The 24521-nt window shown below is 37.6% G+C and overlaps 1 protein-coding gene and 1 long non-coding RNA gene across 2 annotated transcripts in view; one reads left to right on the forward strand and one right to left on the reverse strand.

The window, feature by feature from the left end:
- LOC308689647 overlaps positions 1-24521 on the forward strand; it is a 1235845-nt gene that overhangs the window by 1107317 nt on the left and 104007 nt on the right. The gene's annotated exons all lie outside the window — the stretch shown is intronic.
- Positions 7045-23059, reverse strand: LOC308689628 (uncharacterized protein). The gene is made up of 3 exons (XM_081363449.1): positions 23025-23059; positions 20970-21125; positions 7045-11003 (listed from the first exon to the last, which is right to left on the reverse strand). The coding sequence occupies exons 2-3, from the start codon at positions 21052-21054 to the stop codon at positions 9835-9837; spliced, it is 1254 nt and encodes a 417-aa protein (XP_081219575.1). The 5' UTR covers positions 21055-21125; positions 23025-23059; the 3' UTR covers positions 7045-9834.

Consider the following 24521-nt stretch of genomic DNA (forward strand, 5'->3'; position numbering starts at 1 on the left):
GATACGATACGTATCACGATATGGATCAATTTGGAATTTCAGAGTTTAGTAACAGTAATATATGTTTATTTTATAACCAGTGTTATAACAGTTGTGATCACTGAAAAACCATTTAGTTTTTGTCATAAAAAACGAAGAGTTAAATGAAATAAAAAACTTGTCACAAAAAAGCTTAAAATGGCTTTTCCTTCAGTAGCGCAAATAAAAACAATAGAATAAAGATAGCCTACCAATAAAGAGAAAACTTTTTGAATAGGTGTAGCACTAGTATTCAGAAATACTAGAAACTGAATAAAGTAATCAAATGCAAAATAAAACAGTAGTATTTTAGTCCTGATTAAATTAAATACATATGCTATTAATCCAAATTCTTCAAATTAAAACTATCTTTTGTTGTTTTGACAACAATATTAAATGACAGACACATATGGCTTCTGTCCCTTTAAGAGCTAGTGCACGGATCCTGATTTCATTATACTGTCCCATCATGCGTAATGCTGAAGACATAACCGACTGTGTTTAGTGGATACTCAACAAGACCGAAATGTTTGACATAATTTTGCGTGTTTTTGTTTGTTAAAGTGATATAATCCGCGAAAAATAACTTTTGTTACTCGCAATCTGTTTGTGAGCGCGTCGAGTATAAACGCCTCGTCCGTTTGGGGAGGTGCGCGTGCAGGCAGCGGAGACTTGCGCTGCGGAGCCAGGCGAAAGTACAAACAAGGCTTCACTCTTTGTGAAGTTTTAAATTGACTGATCTGATTGTATAGTCTGTGTGGATTAATTTACTCATACAATCTACATGCTAAAGTGCAGGAATGATTAAAATTATGCGCAATACCCGCGCCGAAATTCGAGCCCTGATTTGGCTACATAAGCACAACAGTATCGATACGGAAGCTGCTGTATCGATACGCGCATCGTCAGGAGTTCATGACGATGTATCGTTGTATCGATATTCTGAGCACAGCCCTAGTAGAGACCTTACCACTTCTGAGAATTCTGATCCACATCAGAAAAATAAATGGAGTTTGGTGGTTGGCCGTTGGAGAAGAGAGAGCCGTTGGAGAAGAGAGAACCGTTGGAGAACAGAGAGCTGTTGAAGAGAGAGATGAAGACCAACAGACAGACATACACTGGGAGAGCCAGGATGTGGTTGGACAATGGTGTGTCCTCACATATGACCATGATATCTATCCTGGTACCATCCTGGAGGTCAATGAGACTCATGTGAGGGTCAAGTGCATGCACCAAATAGGAAAAAATAGATTCTTTTGGCCTGGTCGTGAAGATGTTCATTGGTACCCACATGAGGACATCCTCAGATTAATTCCACCCCCGACCAAGGTTGCAACACGGCATGTAGAGATCCAGAGGGATATCTGGTCGAGTATTTCTCAATAACTCAGCAGTTATTTTCTTGTTATAGGCATGTTCTGGTTGGTTTGGGTCAATTCTGTTACCCCCGTCAATTCTGTTGCCAGATGTGTCAATTCTGTTTTTAGTCTTTCATCTTGAATATTAATGAGATAATACATTGAAATATCAAACTACTTAATATTGTTATTTTTATATTGTGCAAGAGTAAGATATATGTTATAGTTTTATCTCTACCCTGTAATGTTCAAGTAATTTCATAAAAAAAACAAGTGCACCCTTTGGATAATCCACTATTGCCTGGGGGTGAATCTAATTTTGAAGTTGTATAAATATAACATTTAATATCTGTTTTAAAGGCCTGAATAAAAGGACTACATGACAAATGAAACTAAAAAGATTCATCATTTTTTGATGTACTGTTACTTCTATATATTTGGTTGTTCGTCCGTAACAGAATTGACGAGAAAAACTATAAACAGGTGATATTTTGATAAAATAGAGAAAATAATAAACTATCTGTATTTGTATAGCACTGAAAATGTCAACTTTAAAGTGTTTTCAAGGTAATTATTAAACATTAGTTCTGTATGACAACCTTTTTTTAAAAAAAAAATTGAAATGCAAAATGTATCTCCAATTATAGAATCACCCACCTGTATAAAATTGGGGTTCACTTCATCAGTAATCTAAGCAAGCAGCTCGCGTCAGCGTCTCTGTCTCGTTCTCAAACTACTATTTTCCACGCTGCATTTCGTTATTGGAAACGTGTGCGTACTTCACAAGAAGATGGACACCTGTCTTAACAGTAAGTGTTTACTTTTTTTATTATTTAGTAATGTTGTTAAGAAACTTTATTTATACGAGAGTCACTGTTCTATTGCGTTACATTAACAGGTTTCTCTGCGCTTCAGGTGATGCGACTGGACTTTTCGATATTGTTGAGGAGCTTAATTTCCTGAATCAAGCGAGTGGTACGGAATAATTACGTTTTATGTTTAAATGTTGCTATTGTGTGTGTGTGTGTGTGTGTGTGTGTGTGTGTGTGTGTGTGTGTGTGTGTGTGATGCATAATTGTTTTTGTTTTTAATTAACCAGGAGATCCGAATCAGAGGTCTTGCACTGTACAGGCACCTTCGCGAGAGAGCGCGGATGTCCTTATGCATAGTAAGTGTAGCGTTTATACGCCCACGTATAAATATAATTAATTATTATTCATAACGAATTATGAACAATAATTAATAATTTAATTATTTTCATAATTTACTGTAGCAGAATCAATAGTATGATCATTTTATCAGTTCATCCAACGAACAGAGAGCATAACCAATTATTAACTCTAAGAAATATAATATCTTCCTGGCCAAGAAAGAATAATCCCCAGCTAACAATAAATTAAGAAATAAATTAAGGGTAAAAGCATAGGTAACTTAAATCGAAGTTCAAGACAATAAATTTGATAAGCACATACACAAGCAATCTCTTTTCAAATACAAACAATACTTTATTGATTATATACTAACACGTACAGCTAATGTCTAACACAAAGACTATTGATTATCCTAACAACTAACACAAACACACGCACACGCATACCCACACATTCATACAGGTTGCAGAAAGGAAGAGAGTAATAAAGAAAGAAATACAAACAGAAGAATGAGTTTGGAAAGAATGAGTTTAAGGGTAAGAGGAAAGAAATTCCGAATTTCTATATGCACTTGTAAGACATGACCTGAACGAACCATCAATCATTAATTTAACCCTTCTATCGTTTCTTAGGCAGGTTATTACATTTATCAAGACACCAGTTAAGATTTTAGTCTGGAGGTAGTCTACTTGCGTCTTTGCTTTTGCGTTCCTTTTGGGAATTCCTTTGGTCAGCGTCAGGGTTCGTTCGTTGGTTATAGTCTCCTCGTGCCTGGATAGATGGGACGAGAACCAGTCATGTGTGGCTGGCGGTCGCGGATGGTTGATGCGTCTTTGAAGTTGAAAGCGTGCGTTGCAGCCGTGAATCGTGGAACGAAACTTTGCAGCAAAACTTAACTTAAAACCGAGACTTTCAATCGGAAAGGAAGAACAACACAAAAGAAAGAAAGAAAATAAGATACGGAAAAGAGCTAGATGACTGGAAATGTATCTAACCCATCTGATCTTAATTTGGGTTGATCTGCTCGTCTGTTAACGTTACATGGTTACTAAAACCATCGTCTGCCGGCTCCGTCTTTGTTCTGCACTCGTTGAGAGGTCTTCTGTAACAGAACATTTTGAACGAACTTAGAGAGCAACTTAGAGAGCTTCGAGAGCAGCGAGAGAGAGAGCTTAGTTTTTGGGTCTAAGGTTTTAACTAAAAGTTTGTTCCCCCTCTTGAAGAGATCGGACCAATTAGACACTTGCTTTGTTTGTCTCATCGTAAATCATGCATTATCTGGGGGGGTGTCTGTTCTCTCCTCTTAAGCAGAGAGAACAGAGGCCAGTTTAGACATGATTTCTAATTAAGAGGAGATCAAAACATATTACACAGATATCATTCAAGCCATCTTTTGAATCACGAGCATACGATCATACTGATATGAAACACAACACACTTTCATTCAAAACATCTAACAGTTATAACCATTAAATGACTTACATGGGATTAACGCATATTAAATGGACACATATATCGTAGAAACACATAGAATGATGTATGATGTTTTTATAAGTCCATTGAAAATTTTTCTTGAATGAATGAATGAATTGTTCTTGAATGTTCTTGAAGTTTTACGTATACTATAGGAAGAATCTCAGTTTTCTAGTTTAGAAGAGACAGAACTCTGTTTGTTTTGTTCAGAGGTCTTAAGGAGGAGGGGTCAGGAATGCTGTGGTGTCATTTCTGAACCAATTTGTCTTTTAAAAAAACCCTCATATTGACAAGTTCTTCCTTTAGCTGGGCTCATTAGAAGGGTCTTTTGCAGACTCTCTGGCACCGGGATGGGTGACTTATGGCTCTGGCCTTGGTGATTTGACTCTGGAATGTGCGGACACTGTCTTTATCTTAACCAGTCAGTAGTCGACCACAAAGCTAGCATTAACCAGTATACAAAGGTAGCATTGACCAGTTATTTCGCTAGTGTTGGGGGGGAGGCTCTTTTAAATAGCCAGGGTGATGAGGATCATGTGACGTTCTGAACAAATCTTCTGTTTTGTTCGGCAGGAAGTAGAAAGTTTGAATTAATTTTCTGGAAGAAAATTAGTCTGTGGTTGGTTTCTTCTCATTGTTGTTACATAAGTGTTGATGTATTCTACTTCCTAAAACTGAACCAATTTGCGTTGTGTATGTGTGTGCGTGCGTGTGTGTGATATGCTTCATTCGTGTTTATACTGTGTTGTGCATAAGTAAAAATAGCTTATCATCTTTGTTTCTCCTCTTTCCCACTCTTTATTTATTTATTTTTACAGCCCTGCAGAAGCATAAAACTATCACTGCAATCCCAGCAAGGAATTTTTGTGTCTAATAGACGTCTAATAGTTGTCAAAACACAGCCCAGACGTCTAGGCTAAAACGAGACTAATTTTGGGCTGTCAGTGAAAATCTAATAGATGTCTAAACATAGCCCAAGAACAGACTAGTCATCAATTAGACAGCTATTAAACGACTACATACACTCACCTAAAGGATTATTAGGAACACCTGTTCAATTTCTCATTAATGCAATTATCTAATCAACCAATCACATGGCAGTTGCTTCAATGCATTTAGGGGTGTGGTCCTGGTCAAGACAATCTCCTGAACTCCAAACTGAATGTCAGAATGGGAAAGAAAGGTGATTTAAGCAATTTTGAGCGTAGCATGGTTATTGGGGCTAGACGGGCCGGTCTGAGTATTTCACAATCTGCTCAGTTACTGGGATTTTCACGCACAACCATTTCTAGAGTTTACAAAGAATGGTGTGAAAAGGGAAAAACATCCAGTATGTGGCAGTCCTGTGGGCGTAAATGCCTTGTTGATGCTAGAGGTCAGAGGAGAATGGGCCGACTGATTCAAGCTGATAGAAGAGCAACTTTGACTGAAATAACCTCGTTACAACCAAGGTATGCAGCAAAGCATTTGTGAAGCCACAACATGCACAACCTTGAGGTGGATGGGCTACAACAGCAGAAGACCCCACCGGGTACCACTCATCTCCACTACAAATAGGAAAAAGAGGCTACAATTTGCACGAGCTCACCAAAATTGGACAGTTGAAGACTGGAAAAATGTTGCCTGGTCTGATGAGTCTTGATTTCTGTTGAGACATTCAGATGGTAGAGTCAGAATTTGGCGTGAACAGAATGAGAACATGGATCCATCATGCCTTGTTACCAATGTGCAGGCTGGTGGTGGTGGTGGTGTAATGGTGTGGGGGATGTTTTCTTGGCACACTTTAGGCCCCTTAGTGCCAATTGGGCATCGTTTAAATGCCACGGCCTACCTGAGCATTGTTTCTGACCATGTCCATCCCTTTATGACCACCATGTACCCATCCTCTGATGGCTACTTCCAGCAGGATAATGCACCATGTCACAAAGCTTGAATCATTTCAAATTGGTTTTTTGAACATGACAATGAGTTCACTGTACTAAAATGGCCCCCACAGTCACCAGATCTCAACCCAATAGAGCATCTTTGGGATGTGGTGGAACGGGAGCTTCGTGCCTTGGATGTGCATCCCACAAATCTCCATCAACTGCAAGATGCTATCCTATCAATATGGGCCAACATTTCTAAAGAATGCTTTCAGCACCTTGTTGAATCAATGCCACGTAGAATTAAGGCAGTTCTGAAGGCGAAAGGGGGTCAAACACAGTATTAGTATGGTGTTCCTTATAATCCTTTAGGTGAGTGTCTAATAGACAGGTAATATGGGTCTAGGCTAAAACAAGGCTGATTTTGGGCTGTCAGTGAAAATCTAATAGACGTCTAACCATAGCCCAAGAATAGACTAGTCATCAATTACACTACATATACATGTAATAGACAACAAAATGAGGCATAAGGATTATTTTCACTCAAATATAACAGGTTCTCATAAATGAAAATCATTCAAACAAAAATGAACAAATAAAATATTGGAAAATATGTAAAACAACTTAAGATACTAAAATTAAGAATTAATTGTTAGCTTTATATCCATAACCACCACCCCCTGCTCTCCCTGGTGCTTGTTTAAAATGACCAGAAATTGCTTTTTTTTTCATTCAGTCGCTGAAGGAAAGTTGGTCATCACTGCGTCTGCCAAATGAGAAAAAGAAAAAGATTATTGCTCAAGAAAAGCATTGTTGACAATCATTTTTAACTAATTACAGTCATTCACTTTTGCTTGGATGCACACTAGAGCTGGCCAATATAGAGGTAACGGAATATAGATTGAGACTATAATTTATATCAATGTTATTAATAAATTAATATCAATAATTGAACATTTTTGCCTGCATAATGGTGATGCACTAATTATATATATATATATATATATATATATATATATATATATATATATATATATATATATATATATATATATATATATATATATATAATATATACACACACACACTCACACACATACATACATACACATACATACATATATTTTAGGGGGGTAACGATACACGTATTGAACCACTCGGTACGAGGCTTTCGGTTCGATTTCGATTTTATTTTATTGCTCCATGGTAAAAACACAAAACATTTCATTTTCTTCTTTGGATAATTTAAATTCCCATGTGCAAAAGGGAGCAGAAAGAAGATAAAATCTTATAATATCTGTCCCCTATTCCAAAAAAGAAAATAATCTTGCTTAAGCAGCTTACAGCCAAAATTACACTGACAAAATACAATGTTGGTTTAAATATCAGCATTCATACAGTATAATAAATCAGGCAATGCCCAGACAACAAAACAACAAGTAATCCAATACATATAGAGAAAACAAAACAAAACAAAAAACAACATGGACCTCACCTTATTAATACTGACCGAATTTACTCTGTTTATATCTATACTTATACTGACCAATATTACTAGACCCAATATATATAGAGAGAAACAAAACAAAGCAACACAAAAAACAAACAAACGAAACCAAAACAACATAGACCTCACCATATTAATACTGACTGTTCGTTAGACAGTTTTTCCTGCTGACCAAAATTTTTTAATTACAAACTAATAGAAACTAATATGGTCTCATTTTAAACTAATAGAAAACAACCAAAACAATCCTAGGTTTTTATTTAACACCATGGCTAGACTAACAAATAAACAGATGTCACCTTAACAAAATATTCCGTTACAGTTTAGTAGTAATGATTTCATGAACTTCTTCACTGAGAAAATAGAAAACATCAGAACCACAATTGTAAACGTTCAATCCTCAATCACGCCTTATAATTCAGCCTCAATTATCACCCCGCAAGAACAATTACAGTGCTTTACAACTATAGAACAAAAAGAGTTAAATAAACTTATCACTTTATCTAAAACAACAACATGTTTATTAGATCCTATAGCCACTAAACTACTGAAAGAAGTGTTACCTATAGTGGAAGAGCCTCTCCTCAATATTATTAACTCATCTTTATCTTTAGGTCATGTTCCAAGAACATTTAAACTGGCAGTTATAAAACCTCTCATTAAGAAACCACAATTAGACCCACATAATCTAGCAAATTATAGACCCATTTCAAATCTTCCTTTTATGTCTAAAATACTAGAAAAAGTTGTGTCTGCCCAACTGGGCTCTTTCTTGCAAGAAAATGACATCTATGAAAAGTTTCAGTCTGGATTCAGACCGCACCATAGCACTGAAACTGCGCTCATTAAAATCACAAATGATTTACTTTTAGCTTCTGACCAAAGCTGTATCTCAGTATTAGTTTTACTTGATCTTAGTGCTGCGTTCGATACTATAGATCACACAATACTCTTAGATCGACTACAAAATTATACTGGTATTCAAGGACAAGCATTAAGCTGGTTCAGATCATACTTATCTGACCGCTACCATTTTGTCTATTTAAATGGAGAAAAATCTATCATAACTCCAGTAAACTATGGAGTGCCGCAGGGATCTGTGTTAGGCCCTCTGTTATTCTCAATATACAGGTGCTGGTCATATAATTAGAATATCATCAAAAAGTTGATTTATTTCAGTAATTCCGTTAAAAAAGTGAAACTTGTACATTATATAGACTCATTACATGCAAAGTGAGATATCTCAAGCCTTTATTTGTTATAATTTGGATGATTATGGCTTACAGCTTGTGAAAACCACAAAATCAAAATCTCAGAAAATTAGAATATTACATGAAATCACACAGTAATTACACAGCAATCCCTTTGGCACTCTGTTTCAAGGGGCAAGGGTAAGGGGTAGGCGAAAGGGGATAAAATAGAATTGGGATTGGGCCCAAGTGCATCCATCCATGATAAAAGTAATCCATTTGGCATTAGGGGGTTAATAAAGGCCTTCTGAAGCGAAGAATCACTCAGCACCAACCGAAGAGTGAAACTCTGTCAATAAAAATTAGGGGATTGATTTCATTTTTGGGTGAATTACCCCTTTAGGACTGTGACTTACGGCCATCTATTGGTGGTTTTAGTTTAATATTTAAAAGAATCACTTTGTTTTTACCGTTATTGCATTTCTCTATTAATTATTTATATATTTAAAACATTATTTGTTTTATAAAGGTAAAAAATAAATTTAGGGGGCAAATATTGTCCCATAATGGAAAAGGTATGACTGCAGTCTAAGTGGAAAGTAAGGGGTACGCTGAAGCATGGTGGACACTAAAAAGTTTGGGAACCACTGCTCCAGTGTGTTTTATCTTTGACTTTTAATACAAACTTCTTTGTTTTTACTTTACTATTATGCTAGTCAGCTCCTGTTCAATGTCATTCACTGTACCCGTGAATGTACCCACTTTGATACGGCGACAATGGTTTCATTACAGGTGAATGACAATTCATCTACATCCAATGGACAGAGAGCCTAGTATTTTGCTGCCTGTCTAGATTGGTGGACGGTAATGGAAACCCTGCATCAAACCCCGAGCCCAAGGCAATTGCCTACTCTGCCTATAGGCCCTGAGAATTTCACAGCAAGACAAAAGTTTTACTAATATTTGATTCTGAGGCATCCTTATATGGAATAGAGTAACTCCATACAGTCAAAATTAGAGGGGGCGATTACTGCAACCACTCAGTTTTTTGAAAGGAGGTGGGCAAAACAATTTGGACCAAATTCAGTTGCGGCATGAGCGTAGCCTAAATTTCACACAAATGCATATATCTTCTAGAGTCATTTTAAACCCTTACCACACAATGAACAAAAATGGGGTCTCACATTTTTTGGATACACTGATTACAATTAAATGTGAATCTTCATGTGGGAATCAAGGTTCACTTTCCGTGCAAAACTCTTTCCACACTGATCACGTTAACGGCTTCTCTCCGGTGTGAATTCTCATGTGGCCTTTAAGATGTCCTTTTTGAGTGAAACATTTCCCACACTGAGGGCAGGTGAAAGGCTTCTCTCCAGTGTGAACTCTCATGTGGCTTTTGAGGCTTCCTTTCCTACTGAAGCTATTTCCACACAGTTTGCAGGTGAAAGGCTTCTCTCCAGTGTGAATTCTAACGTGTCTGTTAAGGACTACTTCTTGAGTGAAACTTATTCCACACTGTTGGCAGGTGTGAGGCTTCTCTCCAGTGTGAATTCTCATGTGAATATTAAAAGTTGGTTTATGTGTAAAACTCTTTCCACATTGAGGGCATGTGAAAGGCTTCTCACCAGTGTGAATTCTCATGTGGTTATTAAAAGTTGTTTTATTTGTAAAACTCTTTCCACATTGAGGGCACGTGTAAGGCTTCTCTCCAGTGTGAATTCTAACGTGCCTGTTAAGGATTGCTCCTTTAATGAAGCTCTTTCCACACTGTTGGCAGGTGTAAGGCTTCTCTCCAGTGTGAACTCTCATGTGGATTTTAAGATTCCATTTTTCAGTATAACTCTTTCCACACTGTTGGCAGGTGTGAGGCTTCTCTCCAGTGTGACTTCTCATGTGGCCTTTAAGGTGTCCTTTTTGAGTGAAACATTTCCCACACTGAGGGCATAGGTGTGGCTTCTCTCCAGTGTGAATTCTCATGTGGCTTTTGAGGCTTCCTTTCCTACTGAAACTATTTCCACACAGTTTGCAGGTGAAAGGCTTCTCTCCAGTGTGAATTCTAACGTGCCTGTTAAGGACTACTTCTTTAGTGAAACTCTTTCCACACTGTTGGCAGGTGTGAGGATTCTCTCCAGTGTGAACTCTCATGTGGATTTTAAGATTCCATTTTTCTGTATAACTCTTTCCACACTGTTGGCAGGTGTGAGGCTTCTCTCCAGTGTGAATTCTCATGTGGACTTTAAGGTTTCCTTTTCTGTTGAAACTTTTTCCACACTGTTGGCAGGTCAAATCACGTCCATTGGCTCTTTTTCGTGAAGTCTTTTCAGTCTGTGAGCAACTAAATGACTTCTCGTCGATAATAAGATCATTCTGTTTGTCACACTGGTCTTTCTCTTCCATTTCACTCAGTTCTTGACTCTCCTTTTTCAGTGCCATCAAGTCTGATGCGAAAAAAGAGACAAATACAAATTAAGCCCAGTTTAATGGTACAAAGCAACAAACATCTAAATCATCAGTATCAAAGCAACAACATATATGTTACATACTATACACACTAGGGGTGTAATGATATTCAAACCGAACCGAAAAACCGCGATACAACAGCCACGGTTCAAACTGTGATACTCTCACAAAGAGTATAGAAGCCCAAGAGGTGAAACTCTGTTGTGTTATGGGTAACAGTCTGTAGATGGCGCTGCGGAGGCACGTCCGCCATTATGGACTGAAAGCAAAAACCCGCACCAGCTTAAAATGAAATAACAGAAATAACAATATACTATGTTGATGGTTTGCGACAGGAGAAGTAGTGATTACATAATTTTGCTTAATGCCTGACTGAAATGTTCTTTTTTGTTCATGTGTGCATTTTCTAGATTACACATCTTTTTGACTAATGCTTCCAATCTGTCAATGCCTCTTCTCTCACAAAAAGAAAAAAATACAAAACAACTTCTCATACACAAATGCACACACAATAGATGGTGGTGTCTGATTAATTACTGAGATATTATGGCACCACTTCCATTTTAGTACTGTTTATAGTTCATGTGTGCACTTGCTAGATTGCACATCTTTTTTGTACCTTTCCGCCTGTAATAGGACATTCACAGATTGTTTTTGTTCTTGCCATTGAAACGTTCACTGTGTGCACTTTCACTGAAGATGTTGAAAAAACAAGTTGATAAAATTTTTGTGATTATTCTATGTAAAAGATTAACTGTCTTTAGAAATGTTCATTTATAATTTTATTTATTTATTTATTTTTCCAAATCATATATATGGTGATGTTCACTCATTTCAAAATCAACATTTGAATAAATATCTTATTACTGAGTGTGTGTCTGCCTATATATAATTTCATGAATTTCTGTTATTCATATAACAAGGAAAATGCATAATAGAACATAAATATTGATAGATTAAAACCCCATCCTCATCACCCCCAATTTTGGCAAGTGCTGCATACATGAAATGCCCAAAATAAAAAGGTTACTGCTCATAAGTAATTCTGAATAGAAACATAACACACATACATTTAGAAAGCCAACCCTTGAGAGTTTATAGTTCAAGACTCAAAATTAACCATACTGTTATTAATATTGAGATATATAAGCTCAAACATATTTTGAACTAAAATAATCTGGGATCACCAGTGATCCCTGCCAGGTAAGGGGTTTTAAAGGTTTGCAGTAATTTTATAATTGTATCTTTGCAAACCGTAAGTGGTAGGCTAATGAAGCCGATTCGGTGGGGGACATACCCTTACGAAAAAGTACTAAGGAATCTTATAGTATTTTGGGACAAAATATTATAGTAATCTTATAGGAATACTATAGTAATTTGGGACATACTATAGAAGTACGATAAGACTACTTTAGAAATACTATAGCAGCTTTAAAATATTATAGAGGTATTATAGAACATCACAGAAGTATGTTATGTTCTGTAATACCTCTATAATATCCTAGAGCCGCTATAGTATTTCTATAGTAGTCTTATAGTAGTACTTCTATAGTAATATTTTGTCCCAAAATACTATTTTCCTAAGGGTAATTAGGCCATGCATAACCAACACATAGACATAACATTTTCTGTCATTTAACGTCGGTCATCCTCATTAATGTATTTTAAATTGTTTTCATATTTAGATATGACGGCCAGAAAAAAATAAGTTATGTTAAGTTTTTGTTATGTTAAGTTGGTTAAGTGCCATTGACTCCCATTATTTTTCAGCGTTTTCAGTCCATAATGGCGGCCGCGCCGTCACGTCATGGGGGCAACTGTTGCTATGGAGCGCTCTATTGAGTTTCACCTCTTTGACTCTCATGTCGAACCGAACGCGCCCCGCCCCCTGCTGCCCAACTCTCACTTCACTTTGTCACAAAACTATTTTTTTCTTCCTTGACATTTGATTAAATAGTAATTAATGAGTACAGTTTTAACAACTAATAAGAGCTGTAGTTTTACTAAATATTATTATAATATTATTTACTAAATAAAGTGCATGTCATATGATTTGGGTGATCGATCACGCTCGGGAGTTTACATACGCACTTCAGGATGGCAACTCCGCGGCATATTGAGAGTGAAGACCCTGCGGTCACAACCACTGACTGATACAGCAGCAACAGCAGCAGTGCTGGTCACGAGACTTGAGAATGATCACCGACTCCTGTCAGCATCCAATATGATGACATATCACAGCTCTTTTTAATCATTGTTTTGAGACAAATCATTGTTTGATTTGCGATCATAATCCTCTGCCGTCTGGTCGCTTCCGCTTCAAGCCGGACTCGTCTCACGCCAACGGTAATTCCCTTTCACTGTCCACGTTTTGATTTCGGCAAATCAATTTTGGCGAATGTAAACAACGTGATTATTGTTCATGAGTCCAACATCCAGCCACGCAAGAAAACATGTAATCTACCTGAGGGAATAACATGCTCAAAAAACATTTCTGATTATTATTAATGTTTAAAACATTTTTGTTTTTTTCCCCCAGGATTCTTTGATGAATATAAAGTTCATAAGATATTTATTTGAAATAGAAAGCTTGTGTATAAATGTACTGTCACTTTTGATTAATGTAATGCATCCTTGCTGAATAAAAGTAGGCAATTACTTTCTTTAATTTCTTTCCCAAAAAAAGAATCTTACTAACCTCAAACTTTTGAACTGTAGGCCTATGTATAATGTTAAAGGGGGGGTACAATGGTGTTTCATGTATTCAGAGTTGTTTACAGTGTTAAAGAGTTGGATTCTCATGCTTAACATGGCCAAAGTTTTTTTTAAATATTTTGGACGAATAACGGAAAATTTCTGTGCCGAAAATCTTACTTCTGGGTTGGTACAAGTTTCGGCTGTTTTTTTTTTTTGACCGTGGATCTAATGACGTAGACCAGAGTGGAGCTTATATGAGCATTTCTCCCGGAAAAGCGCGACCGTGCACATCAACGCGCTTCAACAGGAAATCATCGGCAGCGCTGCATAGTGTCTCCAAAGTGTTTTTGGTGAGGGAAAGCTTACCAAAGAACCCAGCATTAGGAACAGTGGATGCAGAAACGAGTTGTGTAGACTGTTTGTTCCCTGCATTTCGACGATGAATGTTTTATAAACAAAGCCCAGATCGACGGATTCTCTCTATGGCTCTGGCTTCGCCCACACGGCCGCCTCCAGACGCTCGTTTTTTCCGGAAAGACTCGGTACAGCCTATTTTCTCTTATAAATATAATAAAACTAAAAGACTTTTTGGAGATATGATGGATGCAATACTACTCTATAGGTACTCAAGATTAACAGGAGATTGACTGAAAATGAGCATTTCACCCCCCCTTTAAAAAAGCTTTCCATTTCAGATAAATGCTGTTATTTTGAATGGTGGTTTGTTTGTAATGTGACATTTTTTTTGTATGACATTAAAATTATTTTTAGAATTAAATTGTACATAAATAGGTTAAGCAATACAAATGTGTTTGTCTGATAACCTTTTAAACATATAACTACAGTCTGCAGACACTGAAATGATGTACATTGTGCGATACAGTAAATATTTTGAGTGTCCCTCATTTTCCTATAAAGAACCACGATTCTCCCGCATTTTACTTTCCTGAAGTTGGCAACCCTACTCAGGTGTGCAGTTTATTTCTGACTAGTCAGTGGAGACATTTTTCATTTGAGTTAACTCAGGTGTGCTAACTGCTCAAAAGAAATGTGAAGCCAATGTATAAAATTAATAAAGATAAAGTTAATAAGTTAAATTATTGTTGTTTTAGTAGTTAAAAATAAATCTAGTGTTATTATTGCTGGTGGTGCCTTGCCATGAACCCTGCCCCCACAGCAAACAGAACCGAACCGAACCGAACCGTGGCTCCAAAACCGTGATATGAACCGAACCATGGCATTGGTGTATCGTTACACCCCTAATACACACTAAGATAAGTGTTGCATGCAATCTCAAAACCTCTTCACGATATTGTTAACTCAACTAAAAATGTTTAAACTGTCGGTTAACAAAAAACAAAAACAAGGAGCCCAGGAGAAGATCATAATAGACCCATTTAAAATTTGCCATTTATGTCTAAAATATATCAAATAAAATTCTGGAGTACCACAGGGCTCAGTATTAGGTCCTCTACTTTTCTTCCTGCTCCCCCTGAGAGATATTTTTTTACTGTTATGCCAGTTTTGTATTTCCTCACAGCCTGACAAATCTTCTTAACTCTCCAAAATAGCAGTGTATTGAACAAATGCAGGGATAACCAGTAATTTCCTTCAATTCAATTCTGCTGTTCATTCATTCATAAACAGAAACCCACGTGAAGAAATTCACGTGAGAAGGAAAAAACTTACTAGTATTCCTCAGCTCGCTCCTCGATATACCCGCACTTCTGAGGGACATTTTCCATTATTATTATTCCTCACAGAGCTGCAAGACGGTGTAAACAAGTAATGATCTGAATAAACTTGTGTGTTTTCTCGAGCTGATATGGGGGCGTTCACAGGATTGCGCGGATTGCCTCAGTCATTTGCGTTTGAATAGCGCGCGCTCTCCGTGGGTGGAGTCACATTACATCTGAATCAGCTGTAATTAGCTCGGCTGGAATTGCTCTCTTTTAATACAAATTTCACAAGATGAGAATATTTGTTTTTTATATAAATTACTTAATTTAAAAGAAGAGAATTCAAGCTTGATGCCTGTGTGTCTGTATGCCTGATTGACCGAGTATTCGCTGAGTTATTGTTCATTTTCGGACGCGTTTCAGAATGGACTACACTGGCAGAGAGAAGGCAGAACTCGCCTCGTGTTTATTTTTCTTTATTTGGCAAAAAGCACAACACTTTGTTTTTATTGTGAGTATACACAAAAATAATACACATTTAACAGAATCGATTGATGTATGAAACTTGTTTTGTAAAATCAAAGTCAAAAGAGTATTTCGGGTCTCAATTCAACTCATAAGGAAAAAAGAGAGGGTTCATTTCCGCAACGCTCTCCTCTGTGGACAGCGCAGCAGAAAAGGGCTATGAGTCATTGCCGCCCCTCAAAGAGGCCGTGGCCGCTCATCTGTGCCCGAACACAGCTGCTAGCTGGCGAGCTAGAGCTTTTCACCCAAACAAACCCTGCCGAACCACGTCAGCCCTCGCTGGACACGCGTATTCCGCCTCTGGTCAGGCTGCTTCGGCCCTGTACATGATGGCCGTGCTGCAAGTCTACCAGGCCAAACTCCTCCAATCCATGGATGAGGCTTGCCCGGCCCATGAGGCCTTCCACGATCTCCAAAGTGCCACAGACCTAGCCTTGCGTGCTACCAAGGCTACAGCACAGGCCATCGGAAGGAACATGGCAAATTCGGTCGTGCTCGAGCACCACCTCTGGCTTAATCTCACTGAGATTAAAGACTCTGACAAAATGAGGTTCCTTGACGCCCCTGTATCCAGCTCCGGCCTCTTCAGCCCGGGGGTAAAGGGGTTCTATGAAAGATACATAGAGGCACAGAAGGCGTCCCAGGCCATGCGACATTTCTTGCCGAAACGCTCAAGCTCAGCGTCCAGCAAACCCAAGCCAGCACCATCTTCACCTCATCCAGACAAGCCGGCGAAGCAGGTCTCTCAGCCCCGCCCTGCGGCTGATACCCTCCGCCAGCCGCGACCAGCGAAACGCTTCCCGATGCCCCGGCATCAGGGCCCACGTCCCAGCGTTGTGCTTGATGCTGTGCCACCGATGTCGTCCTAGCACCAAAGGTGAAGAGAGAGGGCTCATGTTTCACGCTAGCCGAACTACCCTCAAAAAACCCTGCAAAACTTCCCACAGCTCCCTGTTCAGTTCAGGCGGCTGGGGATTTTATTATTGTAAACGGGCCCGCAGCAGTAAGCGTGTCTCTACAAACAAACGCCATTTTCACGGCAACCCAAATAAAGCACAAAAAGAGTATGTTTCACAATCACAACTACGGGTTCACGGTCCCCCTCAACAAGGTGGCCCCTTCCCTGTTGTAACACTGACTTCCCCTCAGGCGAAAGCTTGTACAGTCAGTACAAAACTCGTGCACAAATCACAAGATAAGGGTATTATTATTATTATTTTCTAATCCCGAAAAAAGACGGCAGTCTCAGACCCATACTAGATTTGAGACATTTGAACAAGGCTCTCATGAGACGGCCTTTCAAAATGTTGACTATCAAACACATACTTGCACAAGTTTACCTGGGGGATTGGTTTGTCACAATGGATCTGAAAAATGCATAATTTCATATTCAGATAAACCCTTGTCCCAGGCCATTCTTGAGGTTCGCCTTCGAGGGTCAGGCTTATAACAGACATCGTATACAGTTTAAAACCTTGCTGATTACTTACAAAGAGCTAAATGGTTTAGCTCCGCAGTACTTGAGTGAGCTCTTAATGCATTATAGTCCGTCACATCTATTGCAATCACAAAATTCTCGCCAGTTGATAATACCTAGAATATCAAACAGTCTGGAACAGTCTTCCTATCATTGTTCGAGAAGCAGACGCACTCTGTCTGTTTAAATCTAGACTACAAACACATCTCTTCAATCTGGCATACACATAGAACATTATACAATTATATTATTCAAATCAGTTAAATGATTATTAAGCTGCATAAACTAGGTCAGTCGGAACCAGGTACACTCCCTATAACACCCGATGTACTCGTTACATCACATTCGTTACAACCTCGTTTATTCTGAGGTTTACAGTAATCAGCTGGATCAGGGACGTATCCAGATCAGATGGTGGACCTGCGCCTAGACACGACCACAACACATTGATGTGGTCAGCCGGATCAGGGACGTATCCAGATCAGATGGAGGACCTGCGCCTAGACACGACCACAACGCATCCCTGAACTATCAGCAGAGGTTGTGTCAACTAGACTCTCCCCTGTGAAGGCCTCATCGACACGACAGCCATCAGCACTGATCCACAACAAACTCGTCTCCATACCGGCCTGATGACTCTGATCTTAAACCAGATGGAACTGGATAATAATCTGATTGATCCAATCTGTCTTTTGACCTGTAATGCTGCCTGAACAATGAGTCAAAAACTGGCCCTCGACTGAGCCTAGGTTCTCCCAAGATTTTTCTCCATTCTGTCAGCTGATGGAGTGTTGAATGTGAATAATAGAGATGAGAGTAATGTCTTGCGTCAAGAGTCTGAGTTTGGGATATATTTCCTCCTCCGTAGCTACTGCGTATAGCCAAAGTGAATTTTTGTCCCGCCAAAGTCTTATTTGATCAGTGAGTAATGTAGATGAATTGCTGTGCTTATGTCAGGGCGCGTGTTTAACTGAAAGAACGAGGAGAGAGAGAGAGAGAGAGAGAGAGAGAGAGAGAGAGAGAGAGAGAGAGAGAGAGAGAGAGAGAGACGATCTTCGGAGCCAGGCGAAAGTGTAAATAAGACTTCACTGTCTCCAAACTAAGCGCTGTCTTGCTCTCTCTCCCTCGCTCATATTAATCAAAATACATCGACACGGTGGTAAAAGGTCGGAAGACCAAAGTTTCACGTGGAGCATTTGGAGATTTTTTTTTTCCTGAATTAGCGCTGGGTGTGAATTGTGCTAAATACGTTGCCTTATCTTCTCTGAAAAGCGTTCTGGAAATTCAGCTGACATAAAACGACACTTTAATCAAACAAAAAAAACTATCCATTGATGAAATGTTTTCTGTGTTGACACAAATCTTGGATGTCTATGTCCAGTGCTGGGATAATCACACAACGTGCATGACACGTCCAATTTGTGAACTAATGTCTCCATTGAATGGTTAAAACAACTGATCTTTCCAACACTGAACTCAGGAGACATCTGAATCGGTGTATAACCATGTGTTAGGGGTGTAACGATACATCGATATGGATCGATGCATCAATATAACGTCTAACGATACGATGCACCGATTCCACACTTAAAATATCGATATACACATTTATTTTGACACTCTCCACATTCTCACGTAACATCCTTCCGCCAAAGCGCACATTTTTGTTTACTCACCAACAACCGCCTGCCGGTGTGTAACGTTAATCTCCTCATCTGAAAAAGACGCCTGACAACAAGTTTTTTTTTTTTCACAAAAGCCGGTATTGTCCGCTGTCAAGGCATCGCGAGTTCATGTTTTACAGCAGAAACAGACAAGCACTTGCACCCTTGTTGGTAAACACAACGCGATAAGTCCGTTTTAGCGACTCAGCGCGCAGTATTCAGGTCAGATGTCACTCTGTAAAGACGCGCTGGCTAAGAGGAGTTTCACCAAAGCTGACTAAAAGTGATCGAGGATGGATCATTTCAATGAACTCGTGATATCTTCTTTGGGGCGTAAAAGGAAAATAAAAGCTGAAACATTTTCACGGAACCTTACAGCTCATTTAGTGGTGAGGGAAAAGCTCTCTGTATTGCGTGTACATTATCAAAACAACAAAGTTTGTCAGGCGTCATTGTTATGTCAGCTGAGGAGATTAACGTTATGAAGATTAACCAAGTGTTGTATTATTTATCATAGCAATTACTTGGTTTTGTTTGACTCAGAAGGATGAAATGTGAATGTATCTGCTCTGCTAAAAAAACAAACAAAAAAAAAACTTTTAACATATTAAAGCATAGGCTACTTTCAATTAACTTTAATTTTGTTATTTACCTGTATTTTTTAAATGGTTATTATTATTATTATTATTATTAATCAAAACAACCCAGCTGCAGTACTTGCAAATGACCTCTTCTGTTATAAATGTCCCAATTGGGAGAGGGTGTGCAATTTTCAAAGAGTTTTTGTGATTGGCAAAGGACAAAAAAGCAGGAAAATATACGGCACACCTACCATTACATCCCCCACCCACCCACCCACACACACACCCACCCACCCTGACATCCTTTATATACATTTAATGAAATACAGTGCAAACGTCCTAAATATTATATTATATTATATAACGTCCTATAATGGTAGCCTAATGCCATGTTGGTAGATTGGCACAGGTAGAATTTCCTTTTGTTGAAAGCCCAGATAAAAGTAAAACGCTACTATTTTGTGTAGATCCATGTCCGAGGCAGTTCGACTTAACAAGCGCACTGTTATGAATGCCTGTGCAGCGATGTGAAACAACGGCAAGCACACATGCAACTTCTACGGAAGACTATATTATATATTCTCATAATGTTTTGACTTTATTCTCGAAATGTTCGATTTTTTATTTTATTTTTTACGGATTTCTTTCTTTTTTCATTGCGGTTCAAGACTTCCGTTGGCTATTCAGATCATGCTATGACTTTTTGTCGTTGTGCAGCTCTAGAGGCAGTATTTTCTAACCATGTCGGGGGAGTTATTTTTATGGGTTTTAGAATAATGTCATTTGCCCGGTCATGTAAGGGCTAGACCACAGAATTTATTATACTTGTCAAAATGAAAATAGGAACTCCACTATGTCTCTCTTTACATTTATTTTGTCCCATTGTCGGCTTCAGCTAAGAAAATAAATAGTTCGCCCCACACGTCCAAAATTCTTAGCACACTTTAGATAACCTTCCGCAACAAGTGCAGGCTCTTTGGTGGAGCTCTGAAGGAAGTTCAATCGTGACAAATGAATGGACTACTTGTGGAGGGACATGAAGACATGAATCAAAAAACGTTGACAGAGGTGAGCGGCCATTATGTTTACCAATGCACGACACCCCCCAAAAAAAATTGCATGATTTACGAGAGCATCATTTTCAGGTCGGAAAAGCCGGATTTCCGGATCACAGAAGAATCACACCCCTGATAAGATTTCATTCAACATGTTATGGAACAGAAAGCAAAATTTGCTCTTAGTGTTTGTTCAAAAATATAATTTATTTCTGTAGAGCTGGACTTTTAGATAAGGATCAAATTCATTTGAGAATGAAACCAACCTGTTTGTTCCTCAGTTCCTTCATGGTTTACACTGAATGTTTCTTCAATCTTCACGTCTTCACTCTCCTCTTTTATAAACGCCATCTTTCAATAGTGTGTCACGTGGACCTCAGTCGCTTCATCAGGAGTTTTCCTGTGTGTTTGGATACAGTGTCCTGTTTAAGATGAGAATAATTAACAGAAAGAAATCTGGCTAACTTGTGTTATCACTGTCTTACGGAAATAGTTCTGCTAATCTGTGGTAGACCCCGACCGATTTATCGGTCTGCCGCTTTTATCGGCCGATATGAGCCTGTCGCAGATATATCGGTATCAGCGTATGACGCCGATATATATATTATTTTTTTTTACAGAACATATAACGCAGATAAAATGCGTGTAAATTATGTAACTACGTAGTTTGTCCAGCAGAGCGCGCTCCACTGTTTGCTAATGGTGACCCATGTCACTGTAGTGACACCAGTCAAACCCTTTCACTTCAGTAAAAGGAAGTCTATACTTCAGACACGGTGGAAGATGCGCACACATTAGCTTCAACAAGGTATGAAACATGGCTAGCTAGCTAATGTAGCAAACAAGTATGATAAGCTCGTTGTGAGAGTAAGACAAATCTCCTCGTTCTGCTTTGAAACGAAGCTTTTTCGCGTCCAGAGTAAACGGGCAACAACGGCCGCGTCTGGTGTAGACACAGTGTTAAAGCCCATTCTGCCTGTAAAGCTACCTTACAACATCAAGCAATATTCCAATAATTTATAATAACACTTTATACAGGGCCATTTTGCATAAAGAGTAGCCTAGTTTCACATTTAGTACATTTTGCTGACTACTTATTTAAAATAGTATAAACGTACTGTATGTAATTAAACACGTTTTCATTATGGTTTTATTACTTTTACTTTAGTAAAAAGATCTGAGTTCTTCCTCCACTGGTAGAGACTAGAGGAATTAAGACTAATAATAGAAGATAATGAGGTTTTGCCAGTGACACTTTTGATATATTTATACAAGTTATTTTGTGTATAATGTGACTAAGTTAAAAGACAAAGTCATTAGTGAAGATTATGCAACAGTATTTAGAATATAGTTTGTTTACAGCTCAAATGTATCATTCTCATTCTTCACCCCGCCTCCATTACATATCTTTGTCAGACAAGTGTTTGATCATCACATTTGAGTGATCATTGCAAATGTGTTTATATTCTGGGGGGATGCCCTTTATAACGGTAAAAAAAAAGCCCTCGAGGTAGGCTAAATATGACATATGCAGATTAAAAAATGTCAAAGCTTATGATCAAACACTGATAAGAATATTCCTTCAGAATAAATTATATTTACACTTCAAAAAAAAAAAAAAAAAATTCAGAAAAGCTACTTTTTTAATCGTACAAGTGAATGACAGATTTACACATGGCAAGGCTTAATGTTGAGCCTTTTAATGCTTAATAATACCCCAGTTGTGTTTTTTAAAGTGAGAAACTGCCTATTCAAAATGTATATACAAATATTTTTGCAATTGCTCTCAACTTATTTTAGTTAGAATGCATTTCCCAGATTTAACTTATAGATATAACACATCCATGTTGTCACTTAATACAACATTTCAATTTAAATTAATTTTCATATGTAGCCTAATCAAGAAAAATAACCATCAAAAATATTAATAATGTTTGATGTTAGAAAAATACGTCTTATTCTTAGCAAATATCAACAGTAGAATACTTTTAGAGGATTTAATAAAATGAATATAACAGATTATTAATTCGCCTTTGAACTACGGATAAAGGAGCTTTAACGGGAGAAACACCACGAACACATGTATGATAATTCTGTCATGTGACCACATTTATTTGCGTTAAACTGACAATAACGGAGCGCAATGAAACGAAGCGTGTGCTTTACTCATAAACAACTGTTCATAAATGCTATTATATACATTAGCCTACAATGTTACATTCCTTAGTAAAAAAACAAAACAACTTAATTCACAGTTGTCTAAATAATAGTACAAACAGGTTGTATTGGTTTAAACACTTTAAATGATTAAAAACACAAACCTCTCTTCAGCAGAATCACAGATGAGGGAGCGCGGCGCAGCCTTATGACGTAATACTAACACACCAAAATAAAAGTCCTCTTAACACGCTAAAACAAAAAATAGAAATAAGCATACAGAAAACACATTCAAATGATAAGATAAATTATGAATTAATTTAAATGTAAGCAAGTGTGAAGTGATCACAATTATAATACCAACTACAGAGCACTGGTGATTTTCTCAATCAAGGGTATCTTCATATTATAAAAGATTGGTAAGAATGTTTAAATATTCCAAACTCATTAAAAAAATGTGTAGATCAAAATTAAATGTGTGGTTTCACTTATTAACTAAGACTGAATCCTTTTCATAATATCCATTTTATTCAATAAATAAAATCAAATTGCAACTTTATTTGATTAAAGTGCATTATATTAAAAGGGTCTGTAAAGAATTACAGTGACTGTCTGAATGTAAAATTTTAATTAAACTAGTTTAAAATCACTTCATCTAAATGATAATGGAATCTGGTTAACATTTCCCTAGATTATCTATATTAAAATTAACAGTGTGGAATTTGTGTGGAAATGTGACTATAATAACAAAGACATTTCTTATTAAGTTGTTTCTCCTCATCTACACTTATTAAGAGTGGATGGTGTTCAGTTTCTAGATACAAGATACAATAATAACCAGTTCACTAGAAACACTGTAACTCTTGAGATATATCCATCAGACCATCACCAGTGCTTAATTTGTAAATGAATAAATTCCGGATCAAAACAAGCAATTAAAAGGCGCTGTGACCGACACTGACTATACAACTTTCGTTTTCCCAGAACATATAATTGCGTCACTAAATCATTCATACAAGACCATCATTCACTTTGCATTATTTTTGAATACTTTGATTCTGACCCTACTAAAATAATGCTTGCTTTGTTATAAATTATATTTATCTTCTTTGCCAATTTTATATCCATTAATGCAAGTTTACAAAGAAACCTTTTTGAAAGAATTTAAAATGTGTTTACACTATTACATCTTCAGTGCATAAAAAAGTAAGTAGAACGTATTCAATTTGTAAGGACTTTAATTTGTACACTGTAATTGATGTATAGATGAATGTTAACCTCCTGTTCTTTTTCTTCATCTTCTCTTATTTTTCTTTTGATATTTTTCAGTTTCCAGCTAATCATTAACCCTTTCACACGTAAGTTCAAAATATTCTGGCTGACCCCCCAGCGTGAGTTTTTCAAGGCGACCGTTATTTAGAATGTGTCACTTTATGGTGTCCATGGTGACGCGTCATTGCTTGTCACGTGACACACCGCAGCAACAACAGAGCTGAATGAATGATGATCTGCTTTTATGTCATTTTTCCTTTTTATTCAAAATATTCACAAATTTGTTAGATATGGCATGCAATATCTGATATTCCGATTGTCAAATATATGCAAGTGGAAGTGTTTTGTTGTTTAAACACCTTTATAACGATCGCGTTAGTTGAGCTGTA

The sequence above is a fragment of the Scardinius erythrophthalmus genome (assembly GCF_964197995.2).
Source record: "Scardinius erythrophthalmus genome assembly, chromosome: 4".
NCBI lineage: Eukaryota > Metazoa > Chordata > Actinopteri > Cypriniformes > Leuciscidae > Scardinius > Scardinius erythrophthalmus.

Coding starts and splice junctions, on each gene's coding strand:
- LOC308689628 (XM_081363449.1), bottom strand. CDS start 21,054: ATGGCGTTTATAAAAGAGGAGAGTGAAGACGTGAAGATTGAAGAAACA. Junction 11,004..20,969: donor AGGAACTGAGGAACAAACAG/GTTGGTTTCATT, acceptor TTTTCGCATCAG/ACTTGATGGCACTGAAAAAG.